General features: G+C 35.0%; 2 protein-coding genes across 2 annotated transcripts in view; one reads left to right on the plus strand and one right to left on the minus strand.

Moving 5' to 3' along the window:
- LOC139151902 (probable endonuclease 4) overlaps positions 1-19,044 on the plus strand; it is a 577,101-nt gene that overhangs the window by 484,255 nt on the left and 73,802 nt on the right. The window lies entirely within an intron of this gene.
- The window catches only part of LOC139151901 (E3 ubiquitin-protein ligase SMURF2-like), a 53,613-nt gene continuing 50,557 nt past the window's right edge, over positions 15,989-19,044 (minus strand). Inside the window, exon 15 of the mRNA XM_070724939.1 lies at positions 15,989-18,770. Within this exon, the coding sequence (XP_070581040.1) occupies positions 18,671-18,770 (100 nt within the window). The 3' untranslated portion in view covers positions 15,989-18,670. The remainder of the gene's footprint in view (positions 18,771-19,044) is intronic.

Below are 19,044 nucleotides of genomic sequence, written 5' to 3' on the forward strand. Positions count from 1 at the left end.
TTTTGAAGGCTGTGAACATAATTTTGTCATATTTGGTACCAATTTGTAAGAAAATTTGATCCAGAAAACAAAGCTGGGGTGATTTTTTTCATTTTTGACCAATTTTTGCAACTTTTCTATGTAAGACATACAAGAACTGATGAGAAATTTGGATCAAGGAAAATACAGATGTTGTAATCACCGCCCACAGTGGAAGGCATTTCACTATCTGTAACTAACTTAAGTGCTGTTTACATTAGAATGATAACACTCATGGCATTAATTAAAAATCTCCAAGGTTGTAAATGTACTTTCTGTCATTTGGTCTTATGTAATACCAAGGGGTGGAACATTTGATATTCAGGAGGGGGTAGGGTCTAGAAGATCGATGATGCAGCATTACTTTTTTACCAGATCCCTTGTGCATTTTTGCCCACTCCCGCCTTTTCTGTTTTTATCAAGCCTTCTATGTTTTTTGTTGTTGACATTTGCTTATGTATTTAGGATCTGCTTCTCCCATTGCTATAGAAGTTGATATGCATGTTCCTAAAGATGACCTCCAGTACCTAAGTTGGAGACCTAATTTGCTTTTGTCATTCTTGTTTTTCTGGTTTAAATATTTCTTGAATGGACCAATTCAAACCGAATGTGAGCACATAGTGTCCTTGACGGTATTTTTTATTTTAGTTGGCAGACCATTTAACTAAGTCTGAAGGGACCTCTGAAGTTTGTCAGTCTATTTGTCGGTCAGTCTGAAGTTATTTCCCCGATAGGCCACAATGGATTTCATCCAGACATACAGGAGGATAAGATTCTGCCTTTGGCATACGTGCAGAGTCATTTCTTCCTTTCAACATGGACATTACACAGAAATAGTTTGAACAGATTTTCTTAGACTTGAGTCAAGAAGTGAGTGAACTGATTTGTTTAAATACATTGAGGACAAGGACATAGGCAGTGTACATAGGTAGATCAATTTGTTTTGAGATACAATCCAATGCGGCCTGCAGACTGCCATTTTGTTGGATTTTAACTTGTCCCAAAGCCTGGTTCAAACATGGCTGAATCAGTTTTGTTCAAACTTGACTCAAGGGCAATATGTCATAATGTACCGGTATGTATGTGTATCGCTTTTCTTTGCGATACAGTCAATTACGGACAACAGTTTGCTGTTACAGTTTGATTTGTGACATATGCAAGCAAGTACTTGCGCATACCAGAGCAAATCCACTCAACCCTGATATGACATCAGAATAAGGTACTAAGACACAAATGTATATGATTTCGTTATACTGCACAATCCAATATGGCCACCAGATGGCCTTCCACATTTGTTTGTCACATTTTAGTTTTGTAGAGAATAGTTATCACTCAAAGTGTGTGATTAGTGCTCTTTATCGGATAAATGTTTGTATTAACTAAGGCCATTAGACTCCACAGAAAATCTCCACATAGTCTGGTGTTTACTTTGATCCGAGAAATATCTTCCTCACCATTGATACCATTGATGTACCGGTAATGCTTCTACAAGTTATTTTCAAATTTGATGCAAATTACATCAAAATGACATACCTGTTTGTAATGATGTCTTTCATTAACTGGTCCAATATGTCAATTTCAGTTTGAAATCATATGCGGGAAGTGTTGAGACATTGGTACTGATTTCTTTGAAAGTTGACTTCAAGTCAGATTTTATCAATTTGCATCAGGGACTGTGTGATCAACAGTGGCATCTCTCTCTCTCTCCCTCTCTCTCTCTCTCTCTCTCTCTCTCTCTCTCTCTCTCTCTCTTTCTGTGCAATTTCATCAGCTCATCAGGCATAGGCTGAAAGATTTCCTTGTTTGAACACATTGGCCTTACTAAATTCAAGTTAAGCCATCGTTTTATTTCTTGTTTATAAAAAATAATCATCAAATCATCAAAACATTGGTTTCAAAAAAAGAAGATCGTGTACCACAAGAGCATCTCCCTCTATGTACCTTCATCTTTTTTCTTTACCTTTGTTTTTCTCTTTCGCACTCGTAAATTCACATGCTCGTTATTTCAATGAAAGGCAGTTCACCATCTTGGGTATTCCACCGTTAGCATGTGTATAGCTATGTTCAGTCTGTGTCTTGAATTCTCAAATTGAAACTACAATAGAACACAGCAAAACCAGGGACATCTCATCAGTGTCACAAAATCTAAAGCAAGTTTCACATAAATGTTCTCAATCCTGGTATAGCTTTGTTGACTCTAAACACTGCCATCAATGCCTGGCTCTCTGAGATTTTATTGCTTAATTTTATCAACAAAATACCAAGAATGTAGTAAATTAGAAAAAAGACTGTTTTACTATCCGAAAACTGATATTTATTCTAGGATTTCAATTTATTGATCTGTGATATGATTTTGTATGCTATCTTTTCATAACTTACAAAGACAATTTCAAAAGTGAAGTTTTAAATCATATTATTTTTATGACCATCAACATAGGTACCAGTTTTCATAAGTAATGTTACCATCAACTTTAAGGTAGTATGCACCTCGAAAGTGAAAGACCTAAACGTTCTTTCAATCATTCTCTTTCAAAATCAAGAATAAAAATCGGGGTCACTGTGCAAATAACACAAAATTTACCGATATTTAAAATTCAAAATGGCTGCCATCCCTGTGCTAACTCTACAGAGAAAAATAAAATTTTGAATTTCAAAAAGCTAAGCTAGTGAAAAGTTTTCTTACACCAAGAGCTTTAAAATGACCCCCCACAAGTGATAGATCAGAAAAGAATTGTGAAAGTTTGAGAGAAAATATCTGTCCCCGAGGCGCATTCTACTTACAAATGCATAACTGTACACACTGGTTTCCAGTCATCCAGTCTCTGACCAATTACCTTGATGCCTAAATATGTACAAGCATAGCAGAACTTGAAGATTCTTTACTACAATTCATCGTGCTAGATTTTTGAAATCATCATCCCCTATACAATCCCTTACTGAGAAAATCTCAGGAAAATCAAATCACAATGACTTGATAAATATTATATTGAAAATGAAACCTACCATATGTAGGTTAAATATTAACATAGACTGAATCCAGTTTGTCCAGTTGGCAGACGTTTTAGTACTTACTTTATTGTATGATATTTTCACCTTTGCAATATTATCTTCACACCTATTCATTTTTTTACCCAAGAGCTCCTTTCTGGAGTTTAAATGCTACATGTTTTCAAGAGGTAGCACATTATTTATGCTGGAAATATGTGTTACCTTGATCACATCCAGGATTATGTAATCTTTTAATCGTCATGATTTTTTTTTAGAAATTTCTTTGAGTAGGCCTGTGTGAAATACATGAAACATGGAAAATTTTTACTGTATAGAAACTTCTGGATTTCAATGGCATGGTTTTCCTGCCATAAACGGCACTCTGTGAAGCCTGTTTTAGTAATTACTATGTGTATATTTTCACCTTTGCAATATTATCTCCTTCACACCTATTCATTTTTCTTACCCGGAAGGACCTTTCTGGATTTGAAATGCTACATATTTTTGAGAGACAGTGCATTATTTATGTTAGGAATATTAGTCACCCTGATCACATCCAGGATTTCTGTATTCATTTTAATCATTTTAGAATTTTAGAATTTTTTAGGGTAAGTCCAATTTGAAATAAATGTAACTTGGAATATTTTTACTATATGAAAATTCCTATCTTTCAATGGCATGATTTTCCTGCCATAAATAGCAATCTGTAACGTCTGACACCAAAATGGAAACTCATCAGAAAAGATGGCCACAGAATCAGAATGACTTTGAAAGGTTATGGCAATTTCATTCTGATGCCCCTAGCCTCAGATTCAGCATCAGATTACCTCAGCGCGTTGGCAACACAGTTCCCAGTAGCAGAGCTTATTCAGTCTCTGTGTCAAATGTTTGAAACACTCGGCTATTCAACATTTAAGTTGCTATAAAATGTCTGATAATTTTCAATGTGTCAAATGCGTACCGTTTAGGACATCAATCATATAGATTTTACTTGCGTTGTCACCTTTGTTGCTAGCGTAGCAACTCTAAGCCGAACCAGTGCTGTAAATACGCTGTATCAACCAACACTGGGCCATGTGACTGTTACCAATTTGAGCATGAGCTAATTTACATGTGGAAACAACTCAACACTATAGAGTCGGTGAAACTGCTTAACTATTGCATTGTATGATTGCATCATTTTACAGGGTGTAAACTGCTATATCAAAAAAAGCAACAAAAGATGAAAATTTTCCATGAAATAGAGTGGAAAAAATTGGGAAAATGGGAAAAGCTTGCTTTTTCAGGAATAGTGGAGAATGTGTTATTGCTACACTGCAGACATAGGAATACACATTTCTGCTTTCATTTCACATTTATTCAGTCAAGTTTTAAATTTATCATTCATAAAATGTAAGAAATTGTGTATTTTTCCCTGTATATTTATATTTTTCTGTGTGTAAACTATCCTTTGTATCATAGAACCAATAGCTGTTAAGTTTTTTAGCATCATCACTCTTTGCTCTGACTTTTCACTTTATGTTCTCGCCTCGTACATTGTTCTATTTTCAAAGTCATGTCCACATTGGTAAAGATTTCATGTCTTGTAAATTCAATGATGTCGATCGAGTACTTTTTCTGGCTGTTAAGTACCAATTGATTGAACATTCTGTGGTAAAACGTCTTGCACCAAAAGACACAGCTTTTAGTCATGGAATTTGGTTTGAGGTACAGCAATTTACCCACCATGAAACATTGTATTCTCAATTGTTTTTTGCATTTATTAACATAAATAACATCTAATTAATATAATTTCTGCTTGTCGAAAATGTATTGTGAAGCAATCTCAATATTATTTTTTACATTTTCATAGAGTTGATTTGTATTTTGAATTTTACCAAAGTGAATTTCCATATTGATTATTTTAATGTAATTCCTTGAATTTATTTATGATAATTATAAACAATGATAAGATAGAAAGAATGGGCATTACTGTATCTGATTGTCAAACTAGATGAATAAATAAAAATAAGGCGGTTGTTTTTGGTACTCTTACTGTGTCTTCTCCTTTTCCAATTTTTGAAACATACATAAACATAATTGAAACATATCTTAATATGAAGAGTCAGTATTTTATCTTACAATTTATGTATGGAGAGGACAAAGCTGAGAATCCAACAACTGTCAAAACTGAACTTTACCATTTCTGATAAAAAAACCCAACACACTCTGAAAGCCAATTCTAGGGATCTCATGAGAAGCAGGAAGTGCAGTAATGCTCAGGGCTGTATATTCTTCAGTATTCAAACTCCTCCATGTTTCCCTAGCTCAGTTTTGAGGAGTGCCAATGACAGGTTTCACATTCATGTTGAAAACTTCTCCAGATGCATGTGGCATTTTCCCTGGACAGTTGAGGAGCTCTTTGTAATTGTACAAGGTCAAGTATTTATACTTGGGATTCAATACCCTGTTGAACCTTTCCAAACACCATGGTTTAGTCCAACACCATTGTTATCAATGGTGATTCTGGACTGATTCACTGGGAATAGGGGTGAACAGGATAAAAGATATCACAAAATGGGTACTGTTACTGTCAAGAACAAAATGTGTGTTTTCTTAATGTTCACAATGGGCTGACACGTGTTTGTGTAGTGTAATCTCAATAAGCTTGCAATGAGTGTGGGACATCATTACCTTAGAACAATGAATTATAATTATTTTTAGCTCATATTTGGTTTTATATATAAATACCAAAAAGAGCTTATATTTTCCAATTTTTTGTTATCTGTGATGATATTGATATTCAACAACCGCACACCCTCCTCATCATCACTCCGACTCTTCTTGTAATTCTTGTACTCCTGGTCTTTTGTATAAAAAGTGAATCAAATAAAGCGATGTACAACCCATCTTCTGTTGATAGTTGACCATTTGTTAGACCAAAGTTGTTGAGGCCCAGGAAAAAACAAATTGTGCTGTGTTTTTACAGCTACGTAAACATAGAAGTAAAAAAATAAAGAAAAAAATCACACATTCATTACCTGGCATTTGATTTTTGCTTGAATAAGGATGCCTTTTATGTTTTCATTCCTTTTATATGTATGATACATTTTTCTGGAAATGTTGCGGCCAGTGTTTGATCATCCTGAACCCTTGAAAAATGCATACTTAAAAATATTTTGGAAAAAAAATCTCCGCCAACCTACCTACCCTATTTTTGAAAAGCATGTTATTGCAACAGCACAATTTATTTTTTTTACCAGATTGTTAGATACCTGTACATGAGATTTCACATCACTGGTTACAGATGCATGTACATTGCACACATCTTAGTATTAAATACACATAAAATGTTTTAAGTATCCCAGACATACAGCACAAAAGCTGACTACTCATTTAATCTTTCACTGGAAAAAAAAAAACAACAAAAGTACTGATTTTAGAAAAGACCTGTAATCAGATAGAAAAAACAACACAGGCTCTGGTAGAAAAAGTTTGCTGATGTGTAGCATCTCAGAAGGTTGTAGCTTGGCTGAATATCATTGACAACAGTGATAGCCAAAATAGCCAATCATTTACAACCTTCCCAGCTGCTACACATTGGCCCTGAAAATTCATATCAATGTCAGATGTTTTGATATTTAGTTTGTATGCTCCTATAAAGATCAGTGAGAAATCGCTGACAAATCTGCAATATTATGTGAGGCTGTTTCTATCAGGTGAATAATTCTGAAATTATTTTCCAGGTTGCTTAAGAATTGCAAGCATGGTTGGATTTACAATCATATTTTGAAATAACATCTCTTGATTGTACAAATAGCTTTGATATTTTGGTCCCTGGTTCCCTTGATAGATGAAATTGTCATGATATTGCCAATTTTTTTCACTCCCATAATATTGCTTTTCAAACAAAAACAACAAAGAGATATTCAGATGGCCTTCATACTTTCAGGTGTTTAATCACTACTTCACTTAATCCTATTTCTGTCAAATTTTGATGAAATGTCAAACAGTTTTAACCTCATGTGGTCAATGTATGACTTGTTCAGTTTTCATAAATCATTTTCCAGATAATGTTTGAGCTCAAATCACCAAAGAACTTTTTTATTTCAAAAAGCTGACATAGATTTGAATTATTCTGTTTTGTTTTCTGTCAAGTTTTATATTGAATGGGTAATATTCAACTAAATCTGATAATTGAGTGGCGGCTTCACTGAGGCAATTTAATCATATCTGTTTTCATAATAAAATGTGTCACCAGCTTCACTCTGTATAGATCTGTAAAATTAATTGAAAGCAGTGCAGTTGTGCATCTGATGCCATATGTGACCATCACTTCATTTGCTAAAAGCTGGCCCACAAGGGAATTGTCAGTCTTGAGAAAAGGTCAGAAATGGTCTTTCCAATGTCTTTACAAAAACTAGAGTTAATGTCTTCAGCAAAATGTTTAGCAATTTATGAAAAAACAACCATAAACTTAAATAATGCAAATTTAATGAGTGTCATATAGCAGTTGATTTTACTGAAAACAAAGGTTTTCCATCATGCCTGGTTTGCAGGTTGGAGCAGAGCTGATTTGCAAAATGTTCTGTTCTTGTACAGTCAAAATGTTACCATATGACACTTTTTTCATTTGCTTCATCCCTTTAGCTGTCTGTGTAAGAGGTATATTTTATTGACTGCCCATTTTTCTTGTTACGGGTAATAAACTCAAAATAGATGGCAGGGGCAACATTTAGGGTATTGCATTCACAGACCATTGCTCTTAGTCTGCTACCTCCTGGCCACATACCAGTACAGGCTAGATTTTTTTATCGCTGCACAACCTAGAGAAGAAAATTTCAGGTCGGCCATAGATGGCGCTGTTTACTTGTACTACAAATTGTATGTTATGCCAAAATATAATTACGAGCTGTTTCTCACCTTTGGTATCTTCGAAAAAATGATATCATAACACAGTTTTTAGCTACTATAGACTATAGTCTATAGAAGCTATTGGGATGAGTATCCGTCCGGCTTTCGTCGTCAGTCTGTATGTATGTATGTATGTATGTATGTATGTATGTATGTATGTCCGTTTGTGAGGCGTCCGTCCACTCACATATCTTGAGAACCGCTGTACTTACTGATTTGATATTTGTTGTGTAGATGAAAAATATGATTTTGAGAAACCGTTTTTTTTAATTTTTTGATATTGTTGAAAATAGGCAAATTAATGCCAAAAAAGGTGTTTTTTGTAAAAATCTTCTTCTTCATAACCGCTGGTCAGACAGCTTTGTTATTTGGTATACAGGTCCCTAGGGGTAACCCAACTTAGATTTGTTCAAATTGTGATGAAATATGCAAATGTGTATTTTTAAGGAATTTTTTTGTCATTTTTGGTCACAATTTGACTTACATTGTATGTAATTCTTGTACTGTATAAACCCTATCAATTCACCCAGAAAAAATAATTAATATGATTTTAAATAATTGAATTAATTAGGAAATCATCAAAGCCAAAATAATTTTAGTGTAGAATTATCAGAAAGTTCAACTTTTTTTGACAGTTCATAGTGAAATGCTTACCATCTTGGAGGATTAAAACATGTAAAGGCAACTTTCCTGAATCCCAACTTTGACATATTCTGAACCGTCATTTATTGTGCCCTGTATGTTATCTAAAAGATATTGCACAAAATAGTCAATAGAGATAGAGATAGAGAAAGTTCTAATTTCCGTTTATGGTTGACTTGGTAAGAAAAAATAAAATTACTTTTTGAGGAAAAAAATAGAGTGGTCAATTAAAAGAGTGGTCAAAGTGATAGGGTTTTTATGGTAAAGCTGGGCTGTAAGATTCCTCATGTGTAATTTATAGCAATTATGCAATCTGTGTAAACAGTGCAATGAAAGTTACATGATTCCTTATAATGCTTTTGATGACCTTGAACTTCTTAAGTTTCAAACTTTGTCTCTTCAGTGTGCTTTCTCTGAGTATGTACAGTCTCAACTTATTCAACAGAACTCACTTACAATGTTAATGAAAGATACCCACCTTCTTCATCAATACATGTGTCACAAAAGGTTCTTCTCTACATAACACAGCAGAGCTCTGTCAACTGTTGAGTTGCTTGTTCTTTCAAAACTGCTGGTCAGACAGCTTTAATATTTGGTTTACAAGTCCCTAGGATGACCTAAGTGAGATAATTTCATACAGTCAGGAAATACTTAATTTTGTATCCATGTCTATAGTAGCTTCAGGGACTTTGGCCCTATGTTTTTATTTTGTTGGATTTTTTTCTCATAACATCCAATTATTGATATTATTCATATAAGAACAAAAACAGGAATGTTTACCTGCTGTTGTGATTCTAACACACAGCAACATGATGAGTTTGCTGTATGATGGTTAAAGGAAAAAGTCGACGGAACTGCACCTGTGCGAGTTTCTTGTTTACAAACTATGTATTTCATGCGCGATATCTAGATACACCTCATCATCATAGCTGCAACATTTAAATTATAGGATGTAGATTAACTCTCATCAATCACCATCGTACCTTGGATACAGTGTTTACATTGGTCATATGGGTCCCATATGACCTTTGAGCGCAGTTCAGATGGCTGTATCCCTTTAAGTTCACATGTCAAAATGAAAGAGTGAAACTTTTGCTCAAACTTTTCTCAAGCAAAGTTTTAAAAATTAAGAATACAAGTTGGAGGTCACAGTGCAAATTCTGTTACTAGAGAAACAAATTCTCCAATATTTACTGATATATGAAATTCAAAATGGCCATCACGCCTGTTTGATCCCTACTGGAGAAAGCAAAATTCCTGATTTTCACAAAACTAAGCCAATAAAAACTTTATTTACTTCATAAACTTCAAAATGAGCCCACAAAAGTTGTAAGCGAAAAGAATATTGTAAAAGTTTGTGAGTCGGAATATATGTCCATGAGAAGCTACTTTAAGAACTGTACAGTATATGCATGTTGTGATGTTTCATATACTACAATACAATATTTGTGCCTTGGGTAATGTACTGCCAAAGTTTTACCAATTTACAAATTAAAAAAGCAAATGCAACTAGTCTAGATTGCCATGCATGAGGATAAAACTTTTTTTGGCCTTGCTATTCCTTATGAAGATTTTCCACACAGAGTTCTACCCGAAGTAACTGACAGAAAGGCAATAAACTGATTGTCTGTAGGGACATCATGCCTCTTATCATATACCGGTATAAAGTTCCACAGAGGATTTGAAGAGAGAGAATTATTCTTGTAAAATACCTTCAATTTGTTTGTTTATTGGAACTTAAGATGATTGATATCTTTTCTTTAATAGAAGTCCCTTTCAAATCAAAGTATTAGACTGAAGTGGACACCATGTGCTTAAAAAATACATGAGAAACATGGTTATATAGAAGCAAAGATAACCAAAATGCAGGTGTTCTTAAAGGTTTGTTTCTACTAAACACAAGCTATGTACTAGTGTATCCTAGAAGTCTTGAAGAAGAAGCTTTGAATGTAAAAAATTTACAGACGCTGACCAAGGACATTGCGGTGATATTGGACACAGTTTGGGCCTATGGCGCCTTGTGTCCAATATTAAAGTACATGAGTCCCTCCATTAAAAGCATATCAACATGATGGTGAATAGAATGCAAAAAAAAAAATCAAAAGAGTTCAATTGCTTTCAGTAGTAATCATGATCTGAATATTGATCCTTGCAGCTGTGACTGCAGTGTGCTGCCACCTAACGTTCAAATATGATAAATTCTTTTGTTTTTATTGTCGCATGAAATGTGAGGTAGGAGCTATTGCAATCTGTCAGGGTGAGCATCTGATCTAAGATAAAGAGTAAATTATTGGTGCTAATGCAAGAATGCAAATACTTGACTAAATTTGATGCTCTTATATAAAATTATGACAGGTGAATTCATTTGCTTTTCTTGTTCACCACTATATTATTGCTATGAAGTAGTGTCATATTAGAGATATGTGTACAAAAGAATCTTTATTTAACTTGACTGAAAAAAGTCATATCATGGTGTACGCTGCTTTGAAGGCATCCATTTACATGTACATGCATGTTCTGTTTTTCCTTTGTGAGAAGCTTAACCTTGACCCATACCACATTGCACCACAGTAGCCTGAGAAGCATTCAAAGTAACGTGTAAGGCTAGAATTAGGAATAAATGGAGTTTAGTAAAAGATAAGCTAGAAAATAAAGGGATAAATAAAAAATTTAGAACAGGAACTTATTTATTTCATTAGAGAGAGAACTGAAAAATAACCCCATCATAGATTGGAAACAGTTTTTGAATGTTGTAAGCTTCATAAAACTGAGTGCCAGGATGCACATGAACTTGAGACCATCATCCATGACCTGTAAAATGACCTGTAAAATCTTTGAGTAGGTACCATGTAAGGGGTGACGTCAAAAGATCGATGTTTGAAAAAAAACTTAATTGCTTAAGTTTGGGGGTGGGGGGTTTTTGGCCAAATTAATTTCTGTGCAGTCAAAAACGATTTAACGTTTTTAACGTAATTTTGGCAAATTTTACGATTTCAAGGCTGTTTTTTTGTACGCTAAAACCGATCCAGTCACCCGTATTTTTGTTACTTTATAATGGTTTTCAATTTTTATTTAATTCAACGGTACATTGGTACGTCGTTTGAAAGAATTAGTACAGGGTATGAGTCCGCAATGTTTTTCAATTTTAGGTCAGTTAAGTTAGAAGGGGGGTGGGGGGGGTCTGAGGCCAAACTTAAGCAATTAAGTTAGATTTATTATGTTGAACTTTTGATGTTGCCCCTAATATGTGGTCAGAAGATAGTTTGTCTTACGATGGATAAAATTTGCTGTATACTTTTAAGAGAACCCAATTAAAAAATATTAAATACAAAACAATTGTAGGCAAATTTTGTTTGTTCATACTGATGAAAATTTAGTGTTAAAAAGCTTTACAATTCTAGACTACCACATGTGAGTCATCTTTGTTATCCCTTACTCCCCCTGCTCATTTCCTGATCTTCTCTTCCATGAAACTTTGGAATTTTTTTGAAAAGTTAAATTCAACTCATAAGAACAACCCCTGATAGCTGAGAGCCCCTCCATTAGCAGAAAAGCATGTCAACATGATGGTGAATAGAATGCAAAAAAAAAATCAAAAGAGTTCAATTGCTTTCAGTAGTAATCATGATCTGAATATTGATCCTTGCAGCTGTGACTGCAGTGTGCTGCCACCTAACGTTCAAATATGATAAATTCTTTTGTTTTTATTGTCGCATGAAATGTGAGGTGGGAGCTATTGCAATCTGTCAGGGTGAGCATCTGCATATAAGATAAAGAGTAAATGATGGTTGCTAATGCAAGAATGCAAATACTTGACTAAATTTGATGCTCTTATATAAAATTATGACAGGTGAATTCATTTGCTTTTCTTGTTCACCACTATATTATTGCTATGAAGTAGTGTCATATTAGAGTTATCTGTACAAAAGAATCTTTCTTTATAACTTGACTGAAAAAATTCACATCATGGTGTACGCTGCTTTGAAGGCATCCATTTATTTACAATGCAAAACAATATCATGTACCAAGACAATTACTTTCACCTTCAGATTTACAGAGAAAACTTAAATTCCAGGGATTAAGCATGCCCATGAACATAGATTCCGTAACCTAACGTTATTATAACAGCTAAAATCAATTCACCTGTTTTAGCTTACACTGCTCAATAGTTAAAGCATTCTGAATTCATTTAAGGCCTACATAACCAGACTTTTGGTCATATGCTACCATACTTTTTTCCCAATAAGTTTATTAAGTTCTGATTTTCTTCAAAACACACAATTTGTACTAAAATTAGTTCACCATAATACTTGAACTAATGAATATGGACTCCATGAAGTTCATTTTATCCCTTGTAATATACCATTGGTATGGTAATAATAAAGTCTGAATTTAGTTTCATCAAATTTCAATTTTTTTTTACCTCAAACAACATTGTTTCACAGTAGTTATCATATCATTCAAATGTACACCAAATTGTACTGGCTACTGACAATGTCCAATTATTTGTCAATCTTTACATTCAATCAATTCAGCAACAGTTATTCCCTGCTATACTGTGTTATATAAGTATTATATTACCATGCCCTGTCCACTGCATTTTAATTGGTCGAGCTGAACCATGTGACTGCCCACAAATACACAGTAATGGTTTGTTTTCATGTGAAAATGAATAATATCGTAAACATAGTAACTTTAAGGCTAAAACAAAGATTGTGATTTGTACAAAGATCATAATCAACCACAAAATAAAATGGAGCATTTGTGGGCCAAGTTTAGACTTTTTTTTTCAAAAAAATCTCCGGATTTGCAAAATTTTTGCAGCGCACGCACTACTCACTGACAGGTTCTGGGGCCCAGTTGTCGTTCGCACGGGAAATTTTCGTAAATTTTGATGGTTTTTCGGGATTCGTTGATAATATAATGGAAATAACAGACTCTGCGCTGACCATTAACATTTATTTATGGGCAAAGGCGAGAGTAAAGCCAAAAATACCGTCAAGGACAGTGTGCTCACATTCGGTTTGAATTGGTCCATTCGAGAAATATTTAAACCAGGAAAAACAAGAATGACAAAAGCAAATAAGGTCTCCAACTTAGGTACTGGAGGTCATCTTTAGGAACATGCATATCAACTTCTATAGCAATGGGACAAGCAGATCCTAAATACATAAGCAAATGTCAACAACAAAAAATATACAGAGAAGGTTTGATAAAAAGAAAAGGTGAGAGTGGGTAAAAAAATGTACAAGGGAGCTGGTAAAAAAGTAATGCTACCTCATCAATCTTCTAGACCCTACCCCCTCCTGAATATCAAATGTTCCACCCCTTGGTATTACATAACGCCAGACGACAGGAAATATATTTACAACCTTGGAGGAGTTTTTAATTAATGCGATGAGTGTTATCATTCTAATGTAAACAGCACTTAAGTTAGTTACAGATAGTGAAATGCCTTCCACTGTGGGTGGTGATTACAACATCTGGAATTATCTTCGATCCAAATTTCTCAGCAGTTCTTGTATGTCTTACATAGAAAAGTTGCAAAAATTGGTCCGCAATGAAAAAATTCACCTCAGCTTTGTTTTCTGGATCAAATTTTCCTACAAATTGATACTAAATATGACAAAATTATGTTCACAGCCTTCGAAACTCTCTCACAACATATCCTGGGTTGGTGTAGGTCATCTAAGGTCACAAACAGAGAAAATTACCTAAAATATACAAATTTGGGGGTTTCCCAACACTTTGAGCAGAAAATTTATCTAATAACATCCCTCGGGACTTTATACCAAATTACAAAGCTATCAAACAAGTAATTTTGAGAACAAGTTTTCTTGACCAAAAATGACAATATTGTCTTAAAAATACAAATTTGTATATTTCAGGACAATTTCCACATATCTAACTATTGTCATCTCTGTACGTCTGTGTACCAAATATAAAAGCTGTCGGTCCAGGGGTTTTAAAAACAAAATAGTGTTTAAGATTTTTTGACCAAAAATGACAAAATTGCTCCAAAATAGTAATTTTCCCAATTTTGTCATAATTTTAACAAATTACAAGAGTAACACCCTCGCAAAGATCCAACCCAAATTTGAGAGCGATTGGGCTGGCGGTTTCAGAGGAGAAGAATTTTTACTGAAAATGAGAAAAATCACCAAAAAATTCAGCAAAAATACAAAATGAAGGATATCTTCACAATATTCATAAATCTGTATAAGGTTCACCTGAGGTACTTGCATACAAATTTTCAAAGCAATCAAAACAGCGGTTCTCGAGATATTAATTCTTGACCATTTTCACATTTTGTAAGCTCATTTGCATAATTTTGGCAATGCAGACTTCATTTGACCAAAATCCCATCTATAGCCCAGGATGCATCCACACACCAAATACCAAGCCAAAACGTGCAGCGGTTTGCGTGTTTTTTATGTTGACGGACATACTGTACGTACATACATACATACATACAGACGCCATCGACTTCAGCTTATACGATAAACTCACATTGGTATAACCAAATGTGAGCTAAAAATTAATGGGCGAGGCTTGTCAGCGAGTCGTCCGTTATTTCTATAACATATCTCGCTATTCAATTAATCAGCTATTTTTCCAATCAGCCATGTAATGAGTGTAGGTACCTGTATTTGTGACAATGAGGATGTAAGAAAAGGCGAGAAATCATCGGCAATATCCCTCAGGTGGTAATGAACTAGTCAAATTGCCGTGTTTGGCGTTTCACTATGATTGTCAAAGATTTCTTATCATTTTACTTGTATCCTTACTGACTAAAAGAACACTATTTACAGTAAAACCTGTCTAAACAGAACTGTTCAGGGACTGAGAAAATCGTTTGGTTTGGAAAGGTCATGGTGTCTGGTTTATAGAGGTCTTTTTTACATAGAATTATATTGGAATGGGACTAGGAATAGGGTTCAGTTTAGACAGGTTTCCAGTTTAGACAGGGTTCACTGTACTTTATGACAACTGACTACAGGCTGGTTGCAGCATTCTGGCAAAAGTATCAAAATGGTAGCAACATATACCATTACAACGTCAAGCTTTGCCCAGATTTGTCCAGCCACTTTTGACAACTAAGGTGTGAAAAAAATGTGTGTTCAGTGCCCTTCCATGGGCAGTGTTGCTGAGAAAACCAGAGCACTGCTAATCCATGGATATTCATTTTTTGACAAACAACCATGCAGGGTGGAATGTTTTGAGTATCTCTCCTGGACTAAAGCTGTGAAATTGTGCTACAGATGCACTATCAGTCTTTGCCTTCATTATTTGCAAATATCTACCGTATGGCACACAAAAACTTGTTCATTATGCTTTGGGCGTCCGATGTATGTATAAACAATGTTAACCCATGAAAAGTGCCCCTGCACAGGGAACAGCATTCTCCGAGCAAGAACAGCACTTCTGGCAAGGAACACTCAGACAATTTTTAGGTTGAAGTATGTACAAAATGGACATTTTATTATCTTTTGTCATACATATAAAGCAAATAATGCTGGAATCTCTAAACAGTTGATATTACATTCTTTTAAAAGCAAGTAAAACAAAAAATATCAGAGAAAAAACAAAAAGACAGACATAAGACTTGATGTCGCATGCTTACATACAACTTTAAAATTTGTCTATATAAATCACAATTTTTACGCAAATTAAAAAAATTGTCTGTACAGCAATTCGCACCTACACCAAAATAATTTCTAGCTTAACCCGAAAAACTTTTGAAATTTCACATCAGCCAATCAAATTTGAGCTTAAGAATCACAATGATGTAACCTTGTTCATAATTGGCTGATTTGAAAAAACCCCAACCCTGACCGACATTCATCTGGGAAGTACAACTGTGCGGCATTTTCAAGGAGGACTATGCTGACTGCATGGGGTCAGATTCTTTGCATACAATGGACTCTGTGGAACTTCGGATATCATATCATAAGAGAGTCTACAAACAATGGGAGACAACAAAGCAAAAACCACATTTTGATCAATTTTTAATCAAACCTTTCCCAACTACTACCTAGCTTTCATATTACCCCTTCACTTAAAGTGGTTTGGTTTGACTTGTATGGACAGAGATAGTGTTGGGAAGGGTAAAATACTAACTGTAAGAAATTCTACTCTTCTGTGGGTATGATGATGTCTATGCAGATTATATTTTTTAATATGTTCAAAGATTTGGGATTACTTCTTGGACATCCGCTACATGGAGGTGCTTGAAAAAAGTGGAAGGTCATTCATGTCGTTTGTACAATGGCTATGAGTTTTGGACATGAAAACCCATTTATTTGGACTCATGGTAGACACTTTCTGGTGGTTCAACATCATGGAATTGACAATGGTGCATTTTCTAAACTGAGTAAAGGCTGACTTTTCTTAGATTTGCACAAAATGTTTCTTTTGCAGTTTTCTTCTTCACTGACCCTTTCACCACAATGGTTTGACCCAAACCTATTGTTTTCAATGATAAGAGGGGATCTGTTAGAGGGAATTCAGGGTGAACAGGGTAAGCACGCTTCCGGCCTGGATCATCCTAAAGTGTGTGATATCAGCAATCACTTGCATAATAATATCAATATTTTCACAACTGCACTGAAAAAACCAAAAGCAGTTTCGTTTTTCAGAAAAAATCTAACCATTAAGTAGAGCCTGTGTGTTCATCATTCCAACTTGTAATGACGGACAACTTGCTACAGTCAATACTTTCTGTAGTGGGCAAATTTGACTTTTCACATGGAACTCCAGATCTGTTACTTATAACACTAAATTTCTGTAATGTTATTTTCTCCGAGTGATGGCATCTGTTGCATTGTAAACAAATGAAACTCCTGAGAAAACTAGATCTTTCTTGCAGACCCTAAAATTTTACAATCCCAACACTGTAGGGATCTCAAAACACATTGTACCTTGGTCTTAATATTTCAATCCCTGTGGTACAAAAAGATGCTAAAATATTCACTTGATTCATTCATACAACAATTTGCGGAAATTTTCTTTGAAACTTTTGAAAAGGAAGAGAACAAGGGAGTGGGTTAATGACTATTTCAGTGGCTGAAATTCAACAAGGTTTTGTCGGCTGCATTAAGACGGGACAAGATGCCTTGAATGCAAGCTGCAATTGTTATAAGAAATCGCTTATTTCAAACACTAAAACTTGTTTTCCAATGGAGCAAAAGTTTGCACTTCCCAAAACTCTTGCTTTTGAAGTTCACATCAAAAGATTTTGTACACTGACTGTACAAGACAGAAACTCCTGCAACAAGTTTGCCAGTGCAGTCAAGGCAAAGGCCAGACTGTGAGTAATAATATATTCTTTCAGAGCCATCGCTTTATTCCTTGTTTGGGACATCTTCAATTTGCAATCACATCACTGATTATGCATGTTCATAGACCTGTGACCATTTTTTTAATCAAAGTACCATCTCACAGATTTTCGTTGTCTTTTAAAAAATCCTTTCAGCAAAAGTTGCTTCGTATTGACCTTCAGTCAGTTGCCACGATGACAGGGAAATAAAAAAAATCCAGAAATGCTTTTTTTCAAAGTCTCTGCGAAAATCCCCATTTTCAAACCTTGGAAAGTCCAGGCATCTGTGGCTCGATATGGTGCACCATGCACAGCTAAGGCAGTCAAAGTGAGACACGCTAAAGGAAAATGCAGACTTGAAGTGAGCAGTCCAAAAAGTTCAAAGTTCAAAGTTCAACGCAGACTTGAAATGAGCAGTCCAAAAAATTCAAAAGTTCAGATATAAACAGGTATGTTGACTCACCCTGGTCTCACTTGCCATTATAAATAAATAAGAATATCAGTCTTTCATACATATGGTTAGTAGGCAATATCATTTCTTTTTTAAAAATTAATGTTAAAAATCTGCTATGTACATGTCCTTAGTTCTGCTCCAGTGGGCTGTCTTGCAAGCCATTCCGGTAAAACTTTCTGCAATCATCCAAGAGCCACTGTGAAGAATCTGAGGAGACTGATTTCCATCACTGCTCTGTGGCATCCGTGCCTTTATGTCACCTTTTCTATAGTCACTGGAACAGTACATCTGTTGTCTGGTTGTTTGGAGTTTCTTCTGTCCAATAATGAGACAGTCTCTGTTTGTTGGGAGCATGTTCACTCCACTGTAAAGCCGCAGGTCTCTTCAACTGCACATACAAGTTTCTCGTAGAACTTTTCGTAGTTCTCGTAAGGTGGAATGTCGATTCTGTTGAAACTGGAATGTAAGGAACACAGAAAATCATATAAATGTCTCAAAATCAATAGAAAGAAGATGTTTAAAGGTATACAGTCACCTGTTATGTAAATATGCCCATATATGATCAAAGGGGCGTTCCTTGGTATTCAAAATGCTCATGTGAGGGCGCTGTCACCTGCTTAAAATCTGTGATTGGTTAGATTTTCTCTTTCCATGGTAACTGTGGCAAAATTGGAACAGGTGACAGTGTACCTTTAATCTTCCTGCACTGACCCAGCAAGTAATAGAAGAC

The sequence above is a fragment of the Ptychodera flava genome, chromosome 15 (genome assembly GCF_041260155.1).
Source record: "Ptychodera flava strain L36383 chromosome 15, AS_Pfla_20210202, whole genome shotgun sequence".
Taxonomy (NCBI): Eukaryota; Metazoa; Hemichordata; class Enteropneusta; family Ptychoderidae; genus Ptychodera; species Ptychodera flava.